General features: G+C 42.4%; 1 protein-coding gene across 1 annotated transcript in view; it reads left to right on the top strand.

Annotated features, from left to right (window-relative positions):
* The first annotated feature begins 364 nt into the window (after nt 1-364).
* Nucleotides 365-17,415, top strand: part of SPOPL (speckle type BTB/POZ protein like) — a 33,742-nt gene continuing 16,691 nt past the window's right edge. Inside the window, exons 1-4 of the mRNA XM_035331413.1 lie at nt 365-555; nt 16,001-16,134; nt 16,295-16,416; nt 16,681-16,832. Coding sequence (XP_035187304.1) covers nt 16,057-16,134; nt 16,295-16,416; nt 16,681-16,832 — 352 coding nt within the window. The 5' untranslated portion in view covers nt 365-555; nt 16,001-16,056. The remainder of the gene's footprint in view (nt 556-16,000; nt 16,135-16,294; nt 16,417-16,680; nt 16,833-17,415) is intronic.

Below are 17,415 nucleotides of genomic sequence, written 5' to 3' on the forward strand. Positions count from 1 at the left end.
ATCACGGTTGAACACGCGAGCTTAGCGGAATTTTCCACACAACTTTGTTTCCCACAGCCCTAACAAACACCTGGCAGGAGATGGAGAGGGCGAGGGTGATTTTCAGGGTAATTTGTCTGAAAACAGACAAATGAAAAAAAAACAGACAAAAAACCGTGAAAAGCTCTGAAAGGACCCTGAAGCAATCGGTGGGGGCGGAGGGGTGGGGAACAACGGAGAACCTTACGGTTCCCGCACCCCGGGGTCTCCTCAACCACCACCACCTCAGCGCCAACGGCAATTCCCACCCACCCCAACGGCCGCCCTCGCCCCGCCCCGCCCGGCCGGGGGCGCGGCCACGCGGAGTCCCCGGATGGGCTCGGCTCGGCGCGGCGCTCCCCGCCCCCTCCGTGCCCGGAAGTGCGGCGGCGGCTCGGCGGCGGCTCCTCGGCGGGGCCGTACGGGAGCCGCGAGGGGCCGCGATGCGGCTCCGCCACCGCCCGGCCTCGCCGCTTCCGCCTCCCGCCGCTGACCGCTGGCCGCCCGCCCCGGCGCTATGAGAGCCGCCGCGCCCCGGTACGTAGCGAACGGACGGGGGCTCCGAGGGAATGGGGGGTTGGGGGGCGGCGGGAGGCCTTTGTCGTGCCTCCTGCCGGTGTTCGCGGGGCCTTCCAGGAGGGCCCGGCCCGGTGCGAGCCCCCCGGGGAGGGGGGTTGGGGACGCCCCGGTGGCTGTGGGTGGCCCCGCGAGGCCGCAGCCGGGCTCCATTTTGTGCCTTGGCCAACGCCGGTTTTCAGCCGGTGATGTCATCGGCCGGTATTGCGTCACGGGAGACGTCATCGAGGGCTGGTGGGGGGGGAGGCGGAGGAAGCGAAGCCTCCCCGAAATCCCAGCGGGGCCTCCCCGAAATCCCGGCGGGGCCGCCCCGGTGCGAGGTTGCCTGCGCCCCCCGTAGGGCCGCCAGGTCAACCCAGTAGGTAGCACCGCACCGGGAAGGCGCTGCCGGAGGCAGCGGGCCGGCCCCCGGACACAAAGGGAGGAAGCTCCGAGCTCGGCAGCTCCGGGCCGGGCCCTCCCTCAGCGCTGTTCTGATGGGTATCGCAGGCGGCTGCAGGCGCTGGTGCCGCGGGGGGGGGCCGCAGCCGAGCCGTGCGTGTGGCTGCCGAGGTGTTTGTGTCGCTGCTCCGGGAGAAAAAAGAGAAAGTTTTGGTCCTCCTCCGGTTTTCATGGGACTTTTTGTTATTTCTGGAGGCAAAAATTCATTTTTAATCGGACACTGTTACCTTAGGAGGCCCTCAGTATTTCACCTGGCTTCTCCTGTGCTTCTGGCATACAGATTTTGGACAAACACCTACGCTCGATGCTCGCGTGCGCTTACTGCGTGGCATGCCCCCTGCAACCCCGTAGGTGGATATTCAGGCAGGGAAAATCACTTTCGAGCAGTATATCTTGTATGTAAAGCTGCAAACGCGGCAGGGTTTGGTACGTCACCAGAAGCTACTTTTAACTCTCTTCTGGAAACCTGAGATTTTAAATATCCAGAAATATCCTCGGTGTTGTATTGCCTTGAAACAGCTTTCTGCCAGACTTTTAACTAAAGTACCGTGCAGTTTGCTTTTAGATTGTCGGTGAAAATAGAGTTATGTTTTGACCTATAAGCTACTTGTTGCTATTAAAAGCTTCTAGATGCCGTGGAACAAATATAAAATGTATTTTAAAAAACATGTTTTTCTCTGTCCTGATCACTTGGACAAATCATCTTGGGCAGTCTGTTGAAATTACATAAAAGCCACTTTTCTCCTTTTCATTGTGTTTCTCTGTTAATTTTTATGCATTTGACACTTAAAAATAAGCATATAGGAGAGAAAAAGCAGTTACTAACATCACAAGTTAAAGTAGAAAAGAAATGGCTGGTGGGCAGTAATAGATAATGTAGTTAAGACTTGCACATAGATCTCATCGACTTCCTTTTTTATCTATTCTTTCTTGGTTTTGTGTCTGCCTTTGTGGTTTTCCCACTCTGTCATGTGCAGTCTCTTCACTATCTGCCATAACTGTTTTCTTTGTCTTGTGCCCCTGTCGAGGAGGTGACCGTAGTTAGAAATTTCAAGCTTGTTTCCAGGTCCTGGGGCATGCTCAGAAGGAGACTTCCATGAGTCTTGTTTTACAAAACCACCCCCATCTCATTCTCTTTCTGGCTGCTGGTGAGAAGTAGATATTTGTGTTGTGTTTTTGTCTGGCAATATTTTGTGGCATTTGTTTATTACAGGCGTTTCTGTCGCTTTGAACAAAGTCTACAACATGCCCCTTTTGCATTTTGTGTACTTGACAAAATGTGGTTAAGAGTAAGGAAATCTTCATGAGATTGCTCTCAATTAGAGTAACAAGAACTTGATACTTGTAATCGTAAAACCCTGTGATCTTCACAGTACTCTGCCCTGATCAAAGCACGAGTGCTTTGAAAAGTGTTGGTGTCGTGTCACTTCTCTTCCCACTTTTTTTAGGTCCTCCCTCACTGCTTATGCTAAAGCACTTTGGCTTCTTAGGAGTCACCCACACAGTGCTTCCTTAACCGTCTGCCATCAGATCAGCTCAGAAGCTACACAGTCAACTAATGATAGGGTAGCAAAGCAATGCACTGGGGATGCGTTAAGCTGTGTGAATTACCTGGTTTCAGAAGCCTATTAGCATAGAGGTGAAGGGACATGCAGCCCTGTCCCAGCTCTGCAGAGCTTGTCGGACTGAAGAGGAAGAAAAAGCCAATAATTCAACGGTCTGTTTCATCACAGGGGCCTTTCTGGGATGAAATAGAAGATGCCCTTGCATCACTGGTTGCTTAACGTTGTGGTGTGTGTGAGGCCGTGATGGAGCTTGGCTGCATCGCTTTGGAGATGGCCTCCTTGAGGCGTTCATACCTCTGCTCTTCATACCTTTCCTCCCTCTTCAGAATTCCTGCATATTTACAACAGAACTCTTTCCTGCTTTCATTCCTTGAGAAACTTCCCGGTTTATTTCTTTACAGCAACTTATTTCTATTTTTCCTTGTCCTACCCATCCCAAAAGTATGCCGACTAGTGTCCTCGCCTCAAACAAAAGGATGAAGCCTCTGCTTTAGTTTGTGCTTAATTAAATGAGAGACCTGTTGCAACTGTGTGAGGGGTGGAGGTATGGTCGTAATGGCAATTTTGTAGTAGTAGTTGTTACTGAGAGAGGATGGCCACTTGCCGTAGCTGAGTGGCTTTCTTAAGTAGTGTGCATACTGTGTTAGATAGCGTGTGTATTGAGGTGCATAAAGGCTTCAAGCTTTTGTAGTGGTTTTAGCTCTTCAACTTGTGTGGTATGGTTGAATTTTGGCAGGCGGGTGATCAGTATTGGAGTAAATCTAAACAGAAATCCCCTCAACTTTCATGATGCCGTCTTACCCAAGTTAATAGTTTTCCTGTGTGGTTTTTGGTAACTTGGTTTAAAACCATTCTTTGTGGGCTATAAAAGTTTTTTTATGGTCTTTGCCTGCGTGCTCGCAAAGCGGTTCGTTGTGTCTGCCAGCGTTCTTGTGATCAGTGTTTGCATTTAGGAAATGTAGTGGAAAGTGAGATGCTCCTTCTGCTGACTCAGAAACTCATTGACACGGAATAATCTAGAGAGCTAACACCTTCAAATTCCCTGAATTAGATTCACTCACCCATGATGCCACATTGTATCACCTTAAAGCCCTTTAATTTTTTGTGACAAATGTTACACTTGCCAATTTTCATTGGTTACTAGTCTTTTTTGGGGGAAATCATAAACCAATTGTAATATATTGTCCCATTTCCTGGTTTGGGAATTGGACAGTTGCTTTAGTGGAAAAGAAGCTAGGTTCTTTTCCATGCTGTTTGCTCAGAGATTAAAGATGGATGAAATAATTTTAAGTGGACTTCGTGTCATGTTGAATGCTAGGTGAACAGAGAAAAGGATTTCTGTGTTGAGTTCTTACCTCTATTATAGAGGCTCCTAGCACGTATTTGGCTTCTAACCACTTCTTTTAGCATTAGAAATGTCTTAATGTGCTCTTCCTTGATTTCATTGCTAAATTTATGGAGTGAAGCTGGCGGGTTTTATGAGCACTTGCAAAATGGTAATTTACGTCTTGTGTATGTGTGAATACTTCATAAAGGAAATTATATCTCTTAAAAAAAACTTGAGCTGACTTAGCTGCTAAGTACTCTGTACTCAAGCTATACGATTGCTTTAGGATGGACAGCTGCTTAGCTTTAATTAGTGGTACCTAATCCAGTACTGAACAGTGTCAGTCCCATCCACCTTCATGCGCGTGTTTGCTCTTTGCACTATATTGTGACTTAATTCGTGTAGCTCAAAGGTGAATTATCACTTGACATGTAATTTAGCTTGCAGCTTTAGAGAAAAACAAAGTAATGGTGTGCCAGGGAAAATGCCACTGAGTAGCTCTTGGCCAGGGCCCGACTGGTGTGGGGGTGCGTGTCTGCAGCAGCTGGGGAGCTGCCCGAGTTCTCAGGGTGGGACGGATTTGCTGCTGTACCTGCCCGTGCTGTGCTGTGGGGAGGATTTCTGGGTGAAACTTGGGAGCCAGGCTTTCCCTTGTCCTTCTTCCTGATCGCTGCTGTAGCGCTTATCCCCTCCCAGGTGCCTACTCATACTTGGTCGAGTCACTTGCAAAATCAATCCCGAAGCAGGGCTACAAATGGAGGTGAAGGGAAGGGGGGGGGAAGCGATGACTCGCACTTGATTTATTTGCAATGCTGTGTTTTGTTGTGTATTAAATGCTTGGGAAATTAATTAGACTTGGGTGTCTGTAAAAAGGTTTGAGGTTATTTGCATCATCTGTTCCTTCCTGAACAACTGAAATTGCGTGGAGATGCAGAACTCCTCCTGGCTGGAGGAGCAGCTGGTGTAACTTTCTCCTCTGGTGTCATACTTTCTAGTTCTCTGTTCCATGTTGACTTTTTCTTTGGAAAACTACTTCTCCCCAAAGTTTTAATTTTCCTGGCCTTCTTTATTCAGTTTCTAATTGATGAATCTGTTTCCTCCATTAGCATTGCCTGTAGCCTGTGAAGCATAACCATTTTCAATGTTTAAGTCAAAACAAACAAAATAAATACCTGCCCACTACCTGAACTTGAAATGAATTTTAAGTACAAGTCACTTGTTGCTTTGAGTGCTTAGTGTACGGGTGTAATGATTTGTGTCAGTTAGCTAATAATTTCTTAAAATGCTTTGGAGCAGGGATTTGTTTACTGTCCACAGAATTTAACACAATAGGGCTCTGAATTACCTAATCTGTACACAGTACCTCAGCAACACAACAAGTAGTCTTTGATGCTTTTTTTAATTTTAAAACAGATGGATTCTTTGCTAACCGGGTTTATTTTCAGGCTCGTTTGTTTGTAATCAAAACCCTTGAAGATAAAATCAGTAGAACAACTTTGTAATGAATTTAGCAAGCAAGTGCTTAATATAGTTTGTTTCAGCTTCTGGGATGGAGCAATATATTGTGATAACATTAAGGTTCTTTAACTGCTTTTAATGAGCATTGTATTCACTGGTCACGCTGATATTTACGTATTAAATTGAATAACTGTTGTTGTAAAAGATGACAGAATACCGTCCTTTCAACTCATGTCATGTCACTGCTGTGTGCGAAGATAATTGCGGCAGTTATTTATGTACAACCAGATTTGTACCTATTTTAGGTGCTTTTTTTTCCATGCCTTCCGTTCTTCTTACACTCTGCATGAACTCACTTAAAGGCTTGAGTCATACTACTTCAGTTCTGGAAACGTTGTACTAGAAACCAAATGGTCTGAAATCTCTAGTTAGCTTTTTTGGGTAATTGTAGGTTGATGTATGGCACGTTGTAGCACTAGCCACTGAAGTTGACGTGAGCTTACAGTTAGGGCTGGTAGTGCCTGGTATGTGTGGTTTCAGAGGAGCAGAAGGGATGCGGTCATGTTTCGATGCTTTTCATCTCTGTATAGAATCTGCTGAGCTAGGTTTTGCTCGTTACTTCTGTGCATGTAGGAAACGAATTTTAAAAATGAAAAATGGAAGAATATTTGTTTTGAAGCATGTGATACCATTTGTGTAATTATACTTTAAACATTTTAGGAAAACAAACACTTGGCATGTGGTTGGCCTGAGAAGAGAGATACTGTGAATATGGAAGAATGGATTTGCACTGTTATGTCCCGTGAGAGGCTTCTGTGTCTGGGGGCACCTGGATTACTTATGGCAAAAGGTGTCTCCTCCTCAGTGTTCTTCTAAAGTGTGGTTCCTCTCCAAAAATAAAAATCGTAATATATGTAGAAATAGGAGAAAAGCCTCCATAGATAATAGCCTGCTGACATTTTGAATGTGGCATCCTGTCTACATAGTTAGCTGCTGTGGTTAGTTGCAGTAATAAGATTATCAAGACAGATCAGGTTTTATTCTGTAGTCACTAGTTTTGAATATTTCTTACAGGCCAGATATCATTTTTAAGAATTTAAATATTAGTTGTTTTTGGAAATGCGCTGTACCCTCTGACAGACAAGAAAAATACCTGGCAGTAGCATCAGCAGCTGTGTTTTGTCCATGTATCTAATAAACTCTAGCCTCTTACCCTTCACAGAAACTTTGTGTTGCTTGCAAAGATGGGCTTGGTGCTTGGTGTGAGCTGGCTTCCTGCTTTCCTGGTACTAGATTGCATTTTTTTTTCCCCTCCTGTTTCTTTTCCTTTCTGTGAAGGCGGCTTTCCAGAGCGGCACGGCAGGCATTGCTCTGCTCCCCGGCTGATGAGGCAGCCGTGTCGGGGTGAATCACAGCGGGGCTGCCCCTGATGTGGCAGAGGCAAGAAGCAGCAGGCCGGCTCCGGCTTTCTGCCTGCCTCCCTGACGTCAGGGAAGATGAAGCAAACCTATGGCCGTAGCTCCTGAAGGCCTTTGCAGGCCCAGCAGTTCCAGGACATGAGGGATTTGACTTACCGGTGCAAGCGGTGAGGGCATCAGCAGGTGCTCTGGAGGGCAACTGGCTGTGATGGTGGCTGCAGCATGGTGTTTTGTGGGGTGTGTTGCCAGCAACAGCCTCCCAAAGGCAGCTGAAGAAGTGTCCTACAAACGAGCAAGCTCTGATTAAATCGCCGGCCTTTTATCAGCCCCAGTTGCTTTTGTCAAACTGCGATCTGTTTAACCGTGCCTGGATTAGCCAGGCTGCCCCAAGGGGCCTGTGCCAGCCCCCTCGAGTTGTTTGCCCTACTGCTGTGTTTAAACTTCAGTAAAGCAGCCTACACATAGTGGAACAAGCGGGTGGTGTAAGTAGGTGAAAAAAGCAAACGTCCTGCATAACAAGATGCGAGTAAGATTTCAGGTATTCACACCTTGGTAGCTAGGGCTTTTTGCAAGACACTATTTTCTCTTGTTACATTGAATATAGTCCTAGGCTTCAGTTCAAATGCTCAAAAACTCACAGATTTTTATTGCATGAATAGATGTTAGCTTTTTGGGCGAGTTCTCCAGCAGGGTAGCCTGATGTGGACCATCCCCCTCTCCCTTGCCCTCCCAGTCCCAGGTGAGCAGCCTGAAGCTGAAAGCAAGAGCAGCAAGGTCTGTCCTCCCCAGCTGGAGAAGCAGTGGGGCTCGGTGCCTAAAGCCAGAGTGCTCATTGCTAAGTGGTCTTCTCTTGTGAGCTGCCCATCACATGGTTCAATGGAAATTGAAAGCCATAGGAGTCTTTTAGCAATTATTTACTTAAAAAGAGTTTAACCTTTGTGAGAAAAACAATTTTAATATTACTCGTATAACATTTTTTAACGTTACTTATGCCTAGCCCTTACCCTGCTTTCATCCATAGTTCTAAAAGTTCATTGCTGCTTAGTTCAACCTGTCTATAAAGAGGTAAGAGATGCTTTGAAAATTTCTTGTCTTGAGCAAATAAGACTGCTGTAAGTAGGAGAAATAGTAGGAAACTGCAGAGGTTTGAATAGCTTTTGTTGTGGAAAAATGCATCTTAAGCAGATTATTTTTGAGTTCTGAAATCTAAAAGTAGAAGTAAGCTAATATCAGGTTGGTTTTGAAAAAAACAGTAGGAAAAATTGTGTACCTGTATACGAGCTTTAGAAACCAGTTTCCACAGGATAAGAACTGTAGTTTTTAATTTTTTTTTAAACCCTGTGTACATGTAGGAACTTGTTGATGTCTTTCTAGGACTATTTCTGCTTGTCTTGCAGACTTTCACCAGGTGTTCATATTGCTGCATTTTCAGATTGCTACTTCATATTCACCAAAGTGACTGGATATGCAGCTCTACCTCTTGACCTGGCTGCCTTTCCTAGGATGCTGCTGTAGATGACATTTAATACCCAGTTCACTGAAATTAATTGTTCCAAGACTGTTTAGGTGAACTATCATGAAGTGCAGTCTGGTTTCCTAGCATATAAATGTATGTTGTTGCTTTTTGCACAGGATGTAGTATTTTTTGTGACTATTTCGGTACAAGTCACTGAATAGGCCTGAGATGAGCTGTACCTCTTACTAAATTTCCATGAAGAAGCAGCTGTGTACGCAAACTTGTTCACTGTTTGCTATGATAGGTACCAGGAAAGTGAATGATCAAAAAACCCCAACTGATAACATTTGTGAGCATAAGCTTTTGGCTGCCAAAAGCAATTGTTACCACTTCAGTGTGAATTTTCTAGGTAATAACAATCTGCAAAGGTTACTGAGCAGAGCATTATACTGCTGTTGCTCTGTACAACTTCTCTGTAGCAAATAAGCACCTGGCTCTAGGGCATGTAGTCCAATGCTTTATGCTAATCCTATGATTTATTTTTTTAAGACCCCCCACCCAACTAACTAAATCTTTCAAAGAAGTTTTTTATGCAAAAAGAGTATCAAGGTTCCCATTTTCAATTTGGTGAACTTCTGATTGTAACTGAAGTATTTGGAAAAAAGAATTCTTCATTCAATATACTTTCACATGCCAGTGATTTGTTTGAGTAAGAGTAATGGAGTGAAACTAAGGAGGGAGAAAGATCACTTTGGCTGTATACCACGGGAAGAAAAAATGACAGCAGTAGACTATTAAAATAGAATAGCTTCCCAAGAGGAATAGTGGTGGAAATGGCCATCTTTTGGGTCCCATAAAGCTAGACTAAAATGAAATTGAAATGCTCGAAGAAATAATTTTGCATTTCTTCTCTAGGGAAATGGATAGATGACTCCTGTAGGGAATAGTCTAGGTTATCTAATGTGGAGTTTCCTATATAATAGCACAATAATGCAAGGCTAATGCTGAGGAATTTTTATTAACGAGCTTGGCTGATGTAGACTAGGAGGTTGCGGTTCAAAGTCTGCTAGGCACTGGGTTTTCTCTTGGTTGAGGTAAAATTCAGCTTTATTTTTTTGAGGCTGAAGATGGGAAATAAAATTCAGAGAAAAGCACAAAATGGTGCACTCGATTCTAGTTCTTACAGTAGAACAGTTCTAGTATACAGTAGAACCAGTTCTAGTATAATCTTGCTAATTCTGAGCTGCAGACTTCAGTGTTACTGGTTATAGCTGTTACCCCATCTCCTTGAGGAGCTGTGCATTTTGCCCGTGCCTGGTTTTGCCTTGCTGAGGTCTTCTGCTGGAGCACCTCAGGATGTGCTTTTAAATTCCGTGTGTTAGCTGCAGCTATTTTAAGCTGTTTCTGACCTGGCTGTCTGCCCCATCTCTTTGCTGGAGTTCTCTGTCCCAGGAGCAGGGGTGACAGGGCGATGTAAACGTAGTTTCTCAGCTGTCACAGTCCAGGGTAGTATTTTTTTTTTTGTCTCTGGTGTTAGGATTTGGCTTACAGTGTGGGTGCTGAGAGGTGTTTGTGCCTGCTGGTGGGCAGGGGGTTCCAGGGGAGCTGGTGGGTGGCATGGGTGAGACCTTATGCTGAAGCAGCTAGGAGCACCTAGATCTTGTGATTTAAACCTCAAAACTGGAGTAGGTTTGTGTTGTTCCAGTGAAACATATGCTTAAGTAAGCATTTTTGGTGCGATGTTCAAAAAAACTCCTTCCTTTTAACTATTATGGGCCTTTCACTTCTCCAATAAGTCTTTATAGGGTATTTTCTGTGTGTAACTCAACTGCTGTTCCCTTCCGCTTGCCCTGAGAAGGAAACTTCTACATTAGAAGTGCTGCAAATAAAGCTAGATGTAGTATGTGCTCAATTTACAGTTTTTCTAACTTTGGGGTGGCAGAGGTGTGGAAAAACTGTATGTGTGTATATATTAAAAAAAAAAAACACTGCAATTGTTTAAGTATTAGTAATTCTGTGCACTCAAGTGTTGCAGTGTTAGATAGGGATTAAATTCAATAAATATTGAACACAGTATTTAAATAATTCTTTGGGTATACCCGGAGTCCATTCTCAGAGAAGATGCTGCTGCTGAATAAATTGGAAAGCTGCCTAAGCTTAATAGACCTCTCACATGTCTGTTATTGTGCTGTGTATCATCCAGCAGAAAATTTGGTTTAATACATTTAGCTAATAGGAAATGTGCAGCAATTCTTTCATAAAGATCAATTGTGGAGAGATGCAAATCCTGCCAATTAAGAAACAATTCTATCTTTTACAAAGTTTTCTTTCTACTAGTAATGTCTTATGAATTTTTGTAGGCATAATCGGCTTACAAGGCCAACTCTTAAACAGGAAAAAATGGTAAACTTCTCTCTTCAGCTGGATGATGTTTAAGTCTCTAGGGTTGGGAGAGAAAGCCTTGTGTGGATTTGAGCAGCATTGAAGCCGGTTTAATCAGCTACAGGAGTTCTGTGCTGGTGGATAAGCCAGACCCAGCTGGTAGGAGGTGTTGTACAAGAACTGCTACCAAGCAGAAAGGAGCGTGGCTTTCACGGGGTTTAACCCTGAAATACCTGGCAGGTGGCCACCTGTTTTGGCCTTTATAAGTCGATGTTATATAAAACTGTGAGTATGAGCAGGAAGATCATGTCAGGAGGGATGCAAATGTGACCCGGTCTGGGGCCTTAAGATGTCTCTCACTGCAGACTTACCTATTTTGCTCTGGTTCATATTTGTTTCCTTCGGCTTCATGTGTATATTCTGTCTTACCCAAGAAAAGATCCAGTGAACCTTAACACAATTCAGTATGTTCCCAAGAATTTGTCACCTGGGTAATTTATAAAATAAAACAGATCTTGTGAATAACAAATCTAACAAGTTTTTAATCACAGGTGATAGTTTAATTAAAGAAAATGAAATCTCTAGCTCTGTAGCTAGAGCATGTTTATTTTGAATGTTTTTTTTTGGAAGGTAACTTTATTGAATGGAAGACTTATCTAGATTAAAAACCAAATCAAAATCAAGAAGGCTTTGTCTATACAAGTAGGCAAAATATATTCATTTTTTGTACTATGTATTTATTAGGAATAAAAAGTTGGAAGAACAAGTTGTTATTCACCAGTTAGCCTTCAGAAAGTAGTCTTCTTACCTCAGTCAGTGATGAAATATCAATATTTCCAAAGCAAAAAAAAAAATGTTTATTGCAGCTTTTCCTTCCTTGGGATGTTCAGCCCCTAGAGACTACTAAATGATGTTAGTCTGGGTTACTCTGGGTAAGTTGCTCTAGTTCTTGTTAGCTGATGAATGCCTGAAGTAGCTTGGTTAGAGGTATGTGGTGTTTGAGGCAGGGCAGGTTCCCTGGCCTCTTCATGGGGCATTTTGGAAGCTTGGCTCCGTAATGGTTTGGGAGCACACCAGATTGCCCTGTTAGGTGTTGCGTTGTTCCTCAGCTGCTGGACAGGACTTGAGTCAGCCCACGCCGTGCCTCTTGTTCAGTTATATTGTGTGGCGAGTGCTGAAGTCCTATGGTGTGCCAAAACACAGCCGGGGAGGGGAGGCTTGTGCAAGAAGGGGTGGCTGAGGGAAGGGTCAGCAGGGACTGAGCTTCCAGTTCCCAACGTGCTTCCTACTCACTTTTGAGGGAGCAGAATGGGGTCACTGACTTGGTGAATTGATCCATGGTTAGCTTCTGGCAGGCTGGGTTGGGCTTCCAAGGTCTGTCTGTCTGTTGGATGCTCTGCAGAAGGCAGTTTGTCTAGTTCTGCCAGTAATTTGCTGACTATTATACCATATTGAAATAGAGAAGACATTGCAGTGGTCACTTCTTAGCATGCACGCGTGCACCTCTTACGCTACTGCTGCTCTGATGAAAGAAATCCTAGGATATAGGAGTTATACTGAGCTTCTGCTCTTCCCTGTGAGAACTCACAGAAGATGATGTTATCACTGAAGGAAATTCTTGAAATAAGTTTTGAAGTGTTTTGCGGGTTTATTATTGAGGGATTAGAGGATTTCTCTGTGGAGAGAAATTCTTTGTGCATACAAGTACGTTGATTCCAACACAGCATGTAAGACTCAATGTGTTTTTGTATAGCTATGAGGTTGAAAAGTAACTTTTTCTAGAATAATCTTGATAAATATTCAATTTATGGGAATAATTTCTGGGAAGGGAAACAAGATAATGTTTGCAAGTCAATATAAAGCTGGTGTGTAAAGTATTTTTGAAGATCTCTTTTTAAAAGTAGCAGGAAAAAAGTTAAATCTTATACAGCTTTTGATAAAATTTAGTGTATATAAATGTTATGATACTCATTTTCTTTACGGTCCATGTGTGAGTAATTAGAGGGAATTAACTTCAGATAGCTTGAAGCTTAATACAAGTAATTCTTTGAACAGGAAACTACTTCAACTGCTAAATAAAATGTGCTTTGAGTAGTTGCATTTCATTTTTTTCTCTTCCCACTACTGCTCTGCCAGTAGTGCTGAGCTCTGCGAAGATGCTGATTTTAGAGAGACCGGTCTGTTTGGCACCATGGTTAGCGGGTGTCATCAATACCTTACGAGACCAGGAGCAGTGGTAAGCCTGTCGTGTTCAGGATCTGAAAGTACAGGTTAAGTAACATAGTTCTGGGCTTTTCCCCTCTTTTGAAGTAAGACAATGACAGTGGATTCTCAGAGTAAGTCATTGATGATTGAATGGCATTCAGTATGGGTATAAAAAAAAAGTTACTTGACACACTTCAAAAATATCTCTAATTTCTGTTTTGTAAAGCCAGAAACTACTTTCCCTCATTCACTAAAACTTCTTTTAGTGTTCCCAGGTGAGTGTAGCTGTGCAAGTTCCCTCCAGCGGTCAGACATCTTCCTAGGGAAATGTTTGCATGGGCTGCTTTGTTGAGCCGTGTCCAGGCAGGCATGGCTTTGCCTGAAAACCATCGGAGGTGTGACGTGATAATGTCCTGTCACCTCCGATGCTTTGTTCGCAATAGCAGGCAGAGGAGTAAATGCAGGTTCTAGCATGCAAATTGTCCCTGTGAGTAAGTAGCTTCATCCTGCTGATAACAAGCCCTCCTTCCTGCACTTTGTTGGTTTAATTCCACCCCGTCCTTCTCTGACAGGGGTTGTCAGCTGCAGCTCCGTCTGCTCCCGGCCGCTTCATCTAATAGGCTCTGATGAGGGTTTGGTACTTGAAAACCTTTTTGTGTGAGCTGATGACAATGGCTAATCAATGATTCATAAACACTTTCTTCAAAGTGGTGTTTAGCCTTTTCCCCACGCAAAGCCCAGAACAAGGGGTGAGTGTGTAGGTGCATCCTGCCTGCTTGCAGTCTGTCCTCTCAAGGCCCACTTGTTGCCGGCAACCCTTGGCTTAATGAATCCATACCCAAAAATACATTAAGATACAAATCTGTTCCTCAAAGACATGTCAGGAGCTCTGGAAAGTCAGTTGTCCACTCCTAATGTGGTAATTGGAAACTTTACGAAAAGTTGAAGCCATTCTGAAGGATGTGAAAAGCATGCTTGGTCATGGCTGCTGCCAGAAACTGTAGTAAATAATAAAAGCCACGCAGCAGGTTGAAGCAGTCTCTGAAGCACAGATGCCCTAGGTAGAACCAGGTACAGAGACAGACTGACGGGGAAATAATGGAGGGGCAGGTAGTAACCACCTTTGCTTAGACTTAGTCTCGTTTGTTGGGCTCGTTTAGCCGCGAGAAAGGAGGGAGCGGGTAGCTGCCAGTAGCTGGCCTCAGGTCGCTGGGCGCTTCTTAAAGGGGATGCTATACGGAACTTACTTTAAGCCTTTTTCAGTTTGGTCACTCCTTCGGGGCAACCTTGTCTCTTTTGTAATTACTGGATTTCTAGGAGTTGGCTAGTCTAAGGTACCAAAAGAGCTGAGGAACATCCTAGAAAAAAATAAAATGGGGCAAGTGAGTTCCACTGTCTTAAATTTGCAGTGTCTGTTTGTCACCAGTTACCATCTATAGAAAATACAAATTAAATAATGAAGACATCCAGAAGTAAACGTAAGTTTTATTTGGAAGGAAAAGTTTTATTTCTTATGGGAGGCAGCTGAATTGTATTTTTGATTACACTTGAATGTCTCAGTTATCCACATCTAGCATGAGACTTATCCAGTGATTTTTTTGCCTTGTAGTTGATATCTTTGCAGAGAACTTCAGCTAATTGTATAGCATCTTCTTCCTCATCTGACAAAAGCTGAGACTGGCTTTTTTTCCCCAAGGCTTTATATGTTCATCGTCCAGAGTGATTTCCATGTCTGCAGGCTTTAATATATGAGGGCTAATTAATATTGCAAGTGGGTGAGAAGAGGTCCCAGAAGGGCATGAAGGAAAGCATCCAGTGAGGATCATTGCGATTCATAGAGAAGTCTTCTCCCCATAGGAAGGGAATTCTTCTCCATTCATTGTGACTGAATTGCACGTGGTCTTGCAGATTGTTCTTACCTAAATTTATACAAAACCTTGTTTCGAAGTGTATTGCCCATCTCTGAAAAGTTCCAGCATGATTTGTGATGTGCAACCACCTCTTTCCAGCAGTTCAAATAATACATTTTTTTTGCAAGTACAAAGATGAAGCTAGTGTTCCAGGAAGGTTGTAGTATTCTGATTTTCTTTAATGATAGAAGGATACAATTAAAAATAACTTTTTGTACTGAGAGAAAATGTTTAAATGTAACTTTCATCCAGCCTGACCAGGGTTTGCTTCACTTCTTTTTAGCAACTTCATGGGGCTGCTTAAGTGAGAAATGACGTGTCTAGCAGGTATCTGTCTAAAGATGACAGCAAAGCCTAGCTAAAGGAGGGTCACCAGTTACCCAGAGCCACTCTAACATGTCTATATTCTTTTATTAATTATGTAAAATGCTCATGCAAATAGACGGACTAATTACATGTCTAGTTAGATGTGATGAATCTGGGCATGTGACTCAATTTCTGATGGGAAGGAGAAATTGCAGTGCTTGGTGGTAACCTGTAACAAGACTGCTTTACTTGTTATTGGCATTTCTTCAGATTTGGCAAGTTGAATTCAACTGCTTCAACTCTGTGCTTCATCAGGCAGCCGGCTTGTGGTTGTGATTATTATTGTGATTATTTTCAATAAAATCTGTTTGCATTAAAGATACAAGACAACCGTGAAAGATTTGAATAAAATACATTAAAAGAAATCTTATTTTCTCACCTTCCATTGAAAAATCCTAGAATTATTTGAATCTATTCCAGTCCCAGAAGGCTAGGTGTTCTTCCAGAGCTGTGTCTGTGGAAAGCTAATGCAGCGCTACTGATAACTGAGTGCTCACAAGGCCCTTGGTAGCCTCCAAATCAAAGGAAAAGATCCCGAGGAAAGTTATAACATGACTGGAGTGATCAAGGTAATAATTTTAAAAGGTGATGTTGAAATAACATCATTAGTGGTATTGTACACTGCATAGTCGCTTGCTTTATAAAGTATTGCACAAAGATTCAGCTTGCAGATTTGTAGTACAAGTGGTCATCAACGAATATTTGACACCTAGCTCGTCTAAATAGCAAAACAATTCTTACATTCAGGTTTTATTTTCAGTTACATCATTTAGTAAACACAGGAATATGGATATCAAAACATGGATCCTTCCACACAGCAGGTGACCAAAGAAAAATATATGAATTACTTCAATTACTTTTTTTTTTTTTTCTCTTAGGAGAATTACTGAAGTCTGGATTGCTATTTTGATACTATAACCTGCAATAAGTGGCAATGTCAAGGGTTCCCACCCCACCTCCTCCTGGGGAGATGTCCAGTGGACCTGTGGCTGAAAGCTGGTGTTACACACAGGTGAAATTGCATGAATTCCAATGGCTTTATTTTCTAGTCGTAATAACCATTTAAAAACAATTCTTAAAAATATTGAGTTGTGCTGATAATCTAATTCTCATAATTAATGCTTGATATACAAACTAAACTTTATTGAAATTTTTCTACATCTCTTGTTCAGGTTAAAGTAGTAAAATTTTCCTACATGTGGACCATTAATAACTTCAGTTTCTGCCGAGAAGAAATGGGTGAAGTTTTAAAGAGTTCTACCTTTTCATCAGGGCCAAATGACAAAATGAAATGGTAAGGTCTTTATTCTGGCAACTGCTTTTTTTCCTATTTTTTTTTCTTCCACTAGCAAAAGCTGCAAAGTTAAGTTGTGAATAAATAATAAAACTTAGCTATTTCTTGAAGTTTCATTATAGGTACGGTTTGCTGCTGGTTTCATAGTTCCAATAATCATGAGGGAAATACTTGTTTTAGTAGCACGTCATATCTTAAAAAATAAATACAAATCTGAATTCTGTGTACGACTTTAAAAATGTAAATTTTCTGCATTTCTTTCAGGTGCCTGAGAGTGAATCCAAAGGGATTAGATGATGAAAGCAAAGACTACCTGTCATTATATTTGCTTTTAGTCAGTTGTCCAAAAAGTGAAGTCAGAGCAAAATTCAAATTTTCCCTGCTGAATGCTAAAAGAGAAGAAACTAAAGCAATGGGTAAGAGAATCTTAATGTAGTGCCTGCAGATCTGTAAGAATGTTCCAAAGAAAGTTAGCTTTATATATATTTTTTCAATTAAACAGAGTTTAACACTGAGAGAAACTTGAAAATATCTTTTTTAATATCCTTTTAGAAAGTTAATTAAAAATCTTTTCACACGTTTCTGATCACTGAGCTATGTTAATTTCTCCTGAGCAGTATAAATTACAGTGCATTGCTAACTGCCATCGCTTCAGATTCTTGTCACCTAACTTTTCTAGCAGATCATTTTTGTTTCCTGTCAGTAGAGTTGTTTGCTTGTTTCTAACCACAGTGAAAGTGTTTGATTTCCATAGTTAATTAGGGTAAACACGGTGGTTTTTTGTTTTTACACACACTTTTATGATGTTTTCATCTGACTTCATCTGATTTATACCGTAATCAGTTTAAAGACATGAGTCATGTACCCGAGGAACTAGAAGACTTTGAAGTAATTTATTTGAATTAATTGCCTCTTGATATGAAAAATGTTTGGCTCTTTTTTCAAACTTAAAAGCACAACTTTGACTGGCAACACTTTTTGGGAAAGAAGGAATTCTCA

The sequence above is a fragment of the Oxyura jamaicensis genome, chromosome 7 (assembly GCF_011077185.1).
Source record: "Oxyura jamaicensis isolate SHBP4307 breed ruddy duck chromosome 7, BPBGC_Ojam_1.0, whole genome shotgun sequence".
NCBI lineage: Eukaryota > Metazoa > Chordata > Aves > Anseriformes > Anatidae > Oxyura > Oxyura jamaicensis.